The sequence below is a fragment of the Narcine bancroftii genome, chromosome 4 (genome assembly GCF_036971445.1).
Source record: "Narcine bancroftii isolate sNarBan1 chromosome 4, sNarBan1.hap1, whole genome shotgun sequence".
Lineage (NCBI taxonomy): Eukaryota > Metazoa > Chordata > Chondrichthyes > Torpediniformes > Narcinidae > Narcine > Narcine bancroftii.
The window spans coordinates 294,159,527-294,170,319 of NC_091472.1; the positions used below are offsets into that span (position 1 = coordinate 294,159,527).

General features: G+C 40.9%; 1 protein-coding gene across 3 annotated transcripts in view; it reads right to left on the reverse strand.

Moving 5' to 3' along the window:
* Positions 1 to 7,852, reverse strand: part of LOC138762118 (polypeptide N-acetylgalactosaminyltransferase 5) — a 72,043-nt gene extending 64,191 nt beyond the window's left edge. The window contains exon 1 of one of the 3 annotated variants that reach the window (XM_069935496.1): positions 5,088 to 7,848. In XM_069935496.1, coding sequence (XP_069791597.1) covers positions 5,088 to 7,498 — 2,411 coding nt within the window. In that variant the 5' untranslated portion in view covers positions 7,499 to 7,848. Of the gene's footprint in view, positions 1 to 5,087 lie in introns of all 3 variants that reach the window. The other 2 variants (XM_069935498.1, XM_069935497.1) reach the window with 2 other exon arrangements.
* Between the last annotated feature and the right edge of the window lie 2,941 nt (positions 7,853 to 10,793).

Consider the following 10,793-nt stretch of genomic DNA (forward strand, 5'->3'; position numbering starts at 1 on the left):
ACGCATCTTTTCTAGAGAACAATTTTTATGCACTACAAATAAGTAGAAATTCTTCCTGGCCCACAGGAAAAAGAATCTCAGTGTTGTATGCAATATCATGTATGTACTCTGACCAAAAAAAATCTGAATTTAGAATTTACTATTGCAAATAATCTTCTCCCAGAAAGTGCAATATGAGTATTTTAATGTGAGTGGATTAAAATGCTATTGTGGCTAAGTAGTTGCAAGATGTGCGTGAATGATATAGCCTTTGAAGATAAACACAGAATCACAGATTGATTACAGCATGGACAAGCCTTTTTGGTTTAAGGAATCCAAAGTGTGTGACTGCATAAATGGTTTTTGCAACAGTTTGGATTCTGCCAGCTTCTACAAACTCAATCACAAATCAATATTCAAATATTTCTTTAAGAAATAGAATTAGGTCCACTGCGCCCTGGTTTAGGTGCTGATCTCCCATGCTGGGTTCATCTCAGCTCAAGGGGGATCTCCATAACCTCCTTCTTGTGCACCCCTGATGGCTCTTGACCTCATCAACAAGAAATTGAAGATTGATAGACAATATCAGGGTGCAATACCAGGTATTCCTCTCAGTAATATTTCCTATATCATAGATTTGGTGGTCGTCTCTGTCTTCAGCAATCAGTGAGTACTAAACAATGTCAACAAATACATGATACTCATGAGCTTATTTTAATGTTAGCTGTCTGAATTGATGCTCCACGACCTAATGAGTCCAGAGGGAAATGAACAGCTTGATTTAGTCTTCAAATATGTGGAATTGGAGGTCCCTAATCTTGTTGAATCAACTGATCTCATACACAATGCAAGCACTGACAAACTGATGAATCCTGTGTGAAGATGTGTTAGCCAATGCTGAGATTCAGTTTATTATAGAGATGTTGCACATCTGATGTTGTGCAAGTGTTCAATATCTAGACTTGACATGAAAATTATTTTCACGAAGTATTAAAGAACTGCACATATAAAAAGCTATCCCATGCCTATAGATAAGGCAGAGGGGTTTCGAAAAGATACACTATTTTTATAAGTAAGAGCTACAGTAAAATATAAAAAAAATGTTTAATTTGATGAAGAGTTGGATTTTAAATTTGACCTGGTTTCTTTACTTTTTACTTTGGTTTCAGACAGGTAGTTGACTAGAAATTTCTAAACAGTGGTTATTAACATTCACACGTGACAGAAACTCCAACAAGCCCAGCCCAGATGTCTTAATGGTTTCCAAAATAGCTTCCACAATAATGTCTTGTCTGAAGTATTAGGATCTGTCAACTTTTCACTTATCCCAGCCTAATTTTAAAGATGACTAGCAATTTCCCAATCTTGTTTCTTCCTAATCAAAATGTTTGTAAAAATTATGAACATTCGTGACCTCATCTTTAATCCTTGTGGAACATCCATGTAGCCTAAACCCTTTAAACCTCAAAACCATTTCTTAATTTGCTATCCATTCTGTTTCTGATCTATCAATGCATGTTCCAATCCAAGACATTCACATGTAAAGTATAAACATTATAGACCTTCAGTGAATCTACATTTAATATGTCTCATGTCTAACTTTGCCTACCTTATCTGATGGTTTTATAACACATTTTTTGTTCAGTATCCCAGATCTTTGCTTTAATATTTCATGCTGTCTCCTTATTCTGGATTCTCCACTGAAGGAAACACCAGCATAAATGATTTCTGCTTGGCTTATCAAAATGCTTGATCATCTTAAACACCTCAATTATAGAACCCCTTTAATTTAGAGTTGTGCTATCCTTGTTCACAAACTATCTTAAGTATTCCTTTACTTACAGTGGACCACCAGGTAGGGAGGGACTGGTGAACTCAAGCTCCTTTCCAGCCACTAAAAAAAAAATCAAATTTTCAACCTTGTTTTACATATTACCTGAGAATTATATCTATAATATTTGTATTCTCTGCATCAGGGCAGACTACCTGTAACAGTAGTCTACAGACCACAAGTTGCAAAATACTCTCTTCGTTTACTATACCCAAAAAAATATGTCTTAATAGCCTTTTCGCCAAGTATCGCAAACCTCCCTTGTAAATCTTCATTTTGTTATCCATTTCTTCAAAAGTAACTCTCGACTCCACCATCCTTGTAAAATACTGTTCCATTTCTCATACACCTTTCGTTTCCAAAAGTCCTTGCTCTCAAATTCATCTCTAACTTACCCATTAGTCTCCTTATTCATATTTCTGGTCCTATCACAACTGTAGCAGGGTTCTCATAAAAGTCAATAACGGTATCCTATACAACTTTGTCAGAAGTATTCCAACCATATTTTCCTTTTCCACCAACGTCAACCACAATTGTTTGGGTAATTATAATCAATCTACCTAAAAGCCAGGTAATCAACATGCACAACTGTGGATATCTTCAACCTCTTATTTCTCTTCTATTGCTGCTTCTCAATAAGCTGATAATACTCCACTTGTACTGATGACATTCAGCCCTGTCTATCTCTCCTCCACTATCTAAATGCTTAGATTGCTCATCCAATGTACATTCCTGATGCCCAGAAATTTCTTCCAACTAAACATCAGAAAGCAAAAAGCAGAGGTCTTTCATTTTCATTAGATTTTCAGATTTATTGAAAGAGTTCATACATGATATCACATACAACCCTGAGATCTTTTTTCTGCAGGCATTAATTGGTAGAGCAAAAAATAAACTGTACACAGTGTAAACAAGAACTGTAAACAAACTGACTGTGCAATACATAGAATAAAAAATATCAATAAAGGGCACAAGATAGAGTCCTTAAATGAGTCCCTCATATGAGTTTATGGTTGAGGAGTCTGATGGTGAAGGGATAGCTGCTGTTCCTGAATCTGGTGGTGCGAGTCTTGTGGCACCTAGACCTCTTTCCTGATGGCAGCAGCAAGGACAGAGCATGACCTGGGTGGCGTGGACCCTTGATTGCTGCTGCTCTCTGATGGCAGCGTTCCATGTAGATGTTTTCTAGAGTGGGGAAGGTTTTGACTGTCATGTCCTGGGCTGCGTCACTACCTTTTGGAGGGCTTTATGTTCAGGTATATTGGTGTCCCCATACCAGACTGTGATGCAGCTGGCCAGCACACTTTCCTCTACACATCTGTAGAATTTGCCAAGTTATCTGGTATCACACCACATCTTCACAACCTCCTTAGGAAGAAGAGGTGCTGACATGCGTTGATTACAATTAGTGTTTTGGGTCTACGAAAGATTCTCCAAGATAGTGACTCTCAAGAACTTGAATTTGTCTACCCTCTCCACCTCCAATGATCACTGGATTGTAAACCTCTGGCTTTTCTTTCCTGAAGTCAACAATCAGCTCCTTAGTTTTGGTGATAATGAGTGCAAGGTCGTTGTTGGAGCACCATTCACCTAAATTTTCAATCTCCCTCCTGTAGGCTGACTCATCACCTTCCTTTATATAAACTACTACCGTGGTATCGTCGGCAAATTTGTAGATGGTGTCATTTATCATACCGAGTCACACAAACCTTCTTTCCTAGCAACTAATTTCATCACATGACTATTTGCACAAGCCTGAACAAGTTCGTTTGCAACTCAGGTGTCAAATTTGACCTGAAAATAAGCAACATCAAAAAAAAGTATCTGTGTCATGAGAAATTTCCTCCATGATGTCATCCAATGACATTTAATTCTTCAGTGAGTGAAACACTCATTCAATTCATCACTTCACAACTGCAATACCTTGCTGCTTTCCCCTTTTCAAATAAGTAGGTTAAAACTTCTACGTTTGCCCTAAATCATAGAGTTGTATCCGTCATTATCGTTGCATTTGCTGCATTACAGCAATGCCTCCTGGTCAAGCAATGGCTCAAATTACAGAATTCTGATATGTTTTCTCATTTTCTCCATCTTCATGTTCTCACTTCCCTTTGAATGGTGTGTCAGGTTTCAGAAACTCCTCCCATTTTCTCATGTTTACATTCTTCTATGTCCTTGATTCTACCTATATTTACAAACTCACCTGAAGTGGGGAAAAAAGTGAAGATACAACAGGTATTTCATACTTCCTGTCCTAACATAAACTGTCTCTTTTGTTCTCTCCTTCCTTTTACCCAGAAAAGGTCTGCTGAAATATTCAACAGGGCAGTCACAGAAATTGACTATTTCAAGATTCCAGCATCTACAATATTTTACTCCTGCAAGATAGAATACACAACCTTTTCCAAAGAAAGTCTTTGGTCATGTGAAAAAAAAGCATACCTCAAAAATTATTCACTTTTGGTTATACTCTCTTACTTCAGTTCAATTCTCACCAGGGAAGGTGCATTGCTGGTATGCTCTGAAGTAAGATTATTAACAATAAGGCTGTGAAACAATTATCAAATTCAATGACATATTTCCACCATAAGATGTAGAATACAAATATAAATATCCATGGTTTTTTTTCCCTCTATATTATCTGTAGAAGCTGTAACAGAAAGCCACATTACACGTGTGGCAAACGCATCAAGGTGAAAATATGCATGGTTCTGGCCATGTCCAAAATGTGTGCAAAAGTTCTAATTTTAAGAAAGGTGTCCTTATTTCTGGATTTATTGTTACTTATGATTTATGCATCTCATTTATTTGTCAATGCAGTTGCAATACAGATTCATTTATATAGCTTAAGAAATTAGGAGTGCAATGATATTAATGAATTATTGTTAATATTAAATTCCTCCCTATCTTCAAACTAATTTGTTAGCATGGAAAAAAAGTGTTCAAACAAAGATTGTCACAGGAAATTAGAAACACAGAAAATAGGTACAAAAGGCCATATACTCTAAAAACTCTCTCATGTTCAAAACTCTCAGAATACCATGATTTTACTTGTGGTAATAAGCCAGTCTATTTCTAACCTTACTCAAAAGTTAAATAATGATCATTAGTACCAGAAACTAGACAAAAGAACAAATAAAATGCAAAATGTTTTATGACCATAGACAATGAATGACTTATTACCAAAAAATGAGAGCACTGTTATAGAAGTTATCTCACTTAGAAAATTATACACAAAAATATTTATGCAGAACTTTACTGCTAATGGTAACCTCACCCTTTTGGCCTTGTATCTGGGACACCCCTATCCAGTGGGATCATGTTACTGAGATGTACATTAAAATGACCCTCCTTCCACTTTTCCTTTGCTCGTTCTTCTTGTTCCTTTGGCACAGCCGCTGGCTGTCCAAATTGACCGGCGGCTTCGGGGTCACGTGGAGATAGAGTCCTGTCAATGGACAGAACTCGATGCACTCCGACAGCGGATTCCAGATCAACGACTGAACGCTTGGAAACGTTGCCATCGGTCCGCTGATCATTCGTTGCATTGCTTTGTGCAATGATATTTTTCACCAGATTCACCGAAAAGCCTCTTTTCTCAGTTGCGCGTGTCGCGTGTTTATATTCGGAGTTGTTTATAGCCGTTTTGAAGTTGATCCCTCCGTTGGCCAGGTTGATTAAAGACATATCATTAACTGTGTTTAGTTTTAATCCAACATTCTTTGTGTTAAGAGCATCGACAAGTTCACCCGGTGTTCCCTTCCAAATCTTACTACGGACAGAAAATTTATTATCCGCAATGTTGCCAAGTTTGCCTTTTACTCCAGTCCCCGCGTTGTCACCGACAGGAATTTTATTATCCGCAATGTTGGCAAGTTTGCCTCTTACTCCAGTCCCCGCGTTGTTACCGACAGGAACTTTATTATCCGTAATGTTGCCAAGTTTGCCTTTTACTCCAGTCCCCGCGTTGTCACCGACAGGAACTTTATTATCCGCAATGTTGGCAAGTTTGCCTCTTACTCCAGTCCCCGCGTTGTCACCGACACGAATTTTATTATCCGTAATGTTGCCAAGTTGGCCTTTTACTCCAGTCCCCGCGTTGTCATCGATATGAACTTTATTATCCGCAATGTTGCCAAGTTTGCCTCTTACTCCAGTTCCCGTGTTGCCACCGACAGGAATTTTATTATCCGCAATGTTGGCAAGTTTGCCTCTTACTCCAGTCCCCGCGTTGTCATCGACAGGAACTTTATTATCCGTAATGTTGCCAAGTTCGCCTCTTACTCCAGTTCCCGCGTTGTCACCGACAGGAACTTTATTATCCGTAATGTTGCCAAGTTCGCCTCTTACTCCAGTTCCCGTGTTGTCACCGACAGGAACTTTATTATCCGCAATGTTGGCAAGTTCGCCTCTTACTCCAGTTCCCGTGTTGTCACCGACAGGAACTTTATTATCCGCAATGTTGGCAAGTTTGCCTCTTACTCCAGTTCCCGCGTTGTCACCGACAGGAACTTTATTATCCGTAATGTTGCCAAGTTCGCCTCTTACTCCAGTCCCCGCGTTGTCACCGACAAGAACTTTATTATCCGCAATGTTGCCAAGTTTGCCTTTTACTCCAGTCCCCGCGTTGTCACCGACAGGAATTTTATTATCCGTAATGTTGCCAAGTTTGCCTTTTACTCCAGTCCCCGCGTTGTCACCGACAGGAACTTTATTATCCGTAATGTTGCCAAGTTTGCCTTTTACTCCAGTCCCCGCGTTGTCACCGACAGGAACTTTATTATCCGTAATGTTGCCAAGTTTGCCTTTTACTCCAGTTCCCGCGTTGTCACCGACAAGAACTTTATTATCCGCAATGTTGCCAAGTTTGCCTTTTACTCCAGTCCACACGTTGTCATCGATAGGAACTTTATTATCCGCAATGTTGCCAAATTTGCCTTTTACTCCAGTTCCCGCGTTGTCACCGACAGGAACTTTATTATCCGCAATGTTGCCAAGTTCGCCTCTGACTTCCCTCCAGACTTCATCGATCAGCACGGAACCAACCCTCCCACCGACTGCCCTGTGAGGAGTCCAGGTCCTCCGTGCCGCCTCTCCGCCCGGCGGGGACCCCCGCGAACCATCTGTCGGCCGGACAGCGGCGGCCGACGTCCCTGCCCGCTCGGTGCTGCCCTTGCTTTCGGCCGCTTTCACGCTGTGCTCCCGTTTCTTTCCTGCCCACCCGGTCCGGTTCACGCCATGCAGCGAGGCGCCGATGCCCGCCCCGGCCCCGCGCACTTTCGCCGGGCCCGCCGAAACCATCCGCCCGCGATGCGCCACTGTTGCCCGGCCGGCGGCGGCTCGGCCCGCGGGCTGGAGACTGCGTCCCTTCGAGATGATTGCAGGCGGGTGGAGGGCGTCCGCTCGGGTGCGGGGCCCGAAACCCCCCGGCTGCCGGCTGAAGGTGGCCGCGACCCCCCCGGCGCCGGGCCTTCTCCGGAACATTTCATGCAGCCCTTCTTCGTCCTGCAGCCCCTTCGACCTGAGCCGCTCCCGCCGCACGGATCCCCCCCTGGAAAGTTTGCTGTTGATCTCGGTGAAGGAAAACCTCAGCGCTGCCATATCGAAGACCAGCCAGATAATCGAAGCCGCAAAAATCAATCCGAGGATCCTGCCGCTGCCTCGAAACAACTTCCTTATTTTATTCATCGTGTCTCCAGCGATTTGCCTTTTTGCCGGCGCTCATTCCGCCCTGCCCGATGCTGCAGCCGCTCCTCGCTCCGCCGGCCCCGCACTCCCAGGCAAGTGGTGACCAAGCCGGTGCTGCCTGCGTGGCATCTTCTGCCACGGCCCGGAAAAAAACTTCCCCGGACCCATTGTGCGAAGGGTTCGCTGATCACGGGCCACCCCGCACCTCCAACCCAATGAAAGATTGACTCACTCTTGGCTTTGTTTGCCCTTTCAGGTGCGCCGCGCGTCCAAGCCAGCGTGGCATCCTGCGGGGCGAGCCCGGCCCTCTCGGGATGGACTCAAACTTTGGTATCTTTATCAAAACTGTGACTCGAGTTGATTTATCAGTGGCAATTTCATCAGTGCTGGTGTTACTTGCAACAGAGGTTCAATGATCAAGTCCCCAGGGAAATTGATGTTTTAGATTCCGTGCATTAGAGTTTTAATTTATTAATCCAAGACAATTGCAGACATAGAAAGACTTTTCTTATTTGCAAAATCTTTCAAAATAACTTCAAAGTCAGTGGCTTGAGTAATGTCATTTTCCAAATTGTTTAGCCTCCCTTGTGAAATGGTGTGAGTATGTTTTAATCAGTTTTACTTTTGAAAAACGTCTTGTACCCGATGTTAAGGGCATTGTTAAGCAAATCCTCAGAGCAATTAAAAAAAAAACACGAGGAAATGCTGTGAATCGATTGTTTACGACCAGGTATTCCAACAGAGCTTGAGGCTTAGCGACACTGAAGGGAAGAAAAGTTTTCAGAGCTTCAAATTCTTCGGCCTACATCCACGTCTTTAGTTGTTGCAGTAACGACCCCTCCATCAGTGCTCTGTTTTAGTATGGTGTCAGTTAAAACTGCTTCAAGGTCTGCAGTGAGTTTCCTTATTTCCGCCTTTTGTAAGCTCTGAACGTTATTAAAAAATCCAAATCATTTTACATGGCTTTTAAGCTGCTTAAATCTAGACTCTAAAGATTGAATAGCTTTGTCTAGCACTAAGCTGAAGCACTGAACTCTTTGGATCATCTAAAGCTTGATCTTTTGCCTCACGTGAAAACATTCTCTTCCTTCTACGTAGTTTTTTTTTCTTGAAATTGTCTAAGCTCCAATGGTAATTCAACAGCTTCAGCCAATTCATTTGCGCCTATTCATTAAAACTGCCCTCTCTATAAATTCTTAGCCATGATAATAGTTTTTCAAATGACTCTATGCCTTCATCAATGTCCTTTGCTTCACCTGGTAGTTCCTTGCTTAAATAGTTAACTTTAAAAAGTACTTCATGCCAAAATATCAAAGAAACTAAAAACTTGTAGTCTTTTAGCTGGTTTGCTAAAGATTCAGCTTCTGCTTTTACCTTGAGCTCATCTGTTACCTCTGATATTTCCACAAGTGCATCATATACTTCTCCAACCTGTTAACGAATAGCTTTAACACTATCAATCTGACACTCCCACCTTGTGTTGCTCAAGGGTTTCATTGATAACCTGGGTACATGTTGGTTAAAAACTGCCCACCTCTTAGTTGATGCAGAGAACAATATGTAGATCCTTTGCAAGATCTCAAAAAATGTTATAGCTTCTGGACAACACTTGGCTACATCTCCGAGTAAAAGGTTATAATTGTGACATGCACAGGGTACAAAGAAAGCTCTTGAATTATCCTTGAACATTCGTGCTTGTACTCCAGATATGTGACCTTTCATGTGGCTACCGTTGTCATAGCCTTGGCCTCTAATGTCCTTCATCTCTAAATTTAATTCCTTCAGTATGTTTAATAATGTTTTATATAAATCTTCTCCTGTGCTGCTTTCAAACTGCATAAACTTTATGAAATGTTCATAAACACCTGAAGGAGCCAAGTTACCATCAGACACATACCTGATCGTTAGAGACATTTGCTCTTGGTGACTCGTATCAGGTGTGCAGTCTAAAATTATGGCGTAGTACTTAGCTGCTTTTACGCGTTTCAGTATCTCATTCAAAACAGCTGTAGCCATAATGTCTAGTAGTTCATTCTGAGTATCTTTTCCTAAATAGTGATTATGAATTTCATGGGTTTTGACTTTTCGCAAATGTTCTTCAAGAACAGGGTCAAACTTTCCAAACAGCTCAACAAGACCTAAAAAGTTTCCATTGTGTACACTCTCATTCCCAACTTTTTCCTCTGTTCCTCTAAATGCTAGATTGCTACTATCCTTTTGAATACTTGTTGCCAGTGCTTTGCATGTTCATTGACGATTATTTCAAGTTCTTTGTTAATTGTCTGTCCACTACAAAGTCTTTGGTGTAACTCCCAGAAACTCCATGTGGCTTCCAAATGGTTTTTAGAATTTTCATGCTCACACAACCTTGTATGAAGATTAGACCAGTTGTTGAATCCACTTGTTGATAATGCACAGGTTGTGTTCTTACTAAAAAGTTTACAATAAAAGCAATAAATTCTATCAGCAGACTGAGAGTATATAATTCAAGGCCTTTCAACGCACTCCCCATTTGAAAGTTTTCTCTTACAGTGAAATTTTGAAAAACACACTCCCTTTTCATTTTGTGGAAAGTTGTTCACTGTAAGAGGACTTTTCATTGTTAAATAATCTCTTACATTTTGATTTATGTATGCTAGCCAGTTGGCTGGGTCATCATAAATGTTAATTACAACTGTACTCATGGATGATCCATCATTGCGTGATGTTTGGGCTTGGTCTTTTTCGACTATAAGTGGACTTTCTGTTTTGGCCCTGTCTTCTGGTGTATTGAGATAGTCTTCAATTTGATTCACAGCTGCGTCATCCTATTCTAACTTGTTATCAATTTCAACATTGTATTCAACAACTGTAATTGGACTCAAGGCTGTATTGTCATTTTCTGAATTGTTTTTGTTTTCTTCATCCTCAATACATGGGCACTTCAAAGATGGAGTGACAAGGAATTTTATGATATCCCCTCTATGTTTTTCATTTTCACCTACCTTAGCCTTGGCCAGTGCTCGTTTCTGGTTGCCGCTTAAATACTTATGCCCTTTGTCTCTATCTCTGCTTGTGCTTGCCATGTAAAATAACATACAAATTTTAAGCTGCTAATTCTTTGGGCTATATTTTTAAGGTAAAAAAAAGTATATTTTAAAATGTTTAGACTTAAAATTACACAAAAAACTTGACATTAGCAACTTGTTATAAAATTGGACTCGACATCCCTGATAACGTGTCTACGTTGATCCAACAGTGGATCAATGTTGTCACCGTCGTTGGTCCAACGTAAGAAACCAATGTCAATCCCACG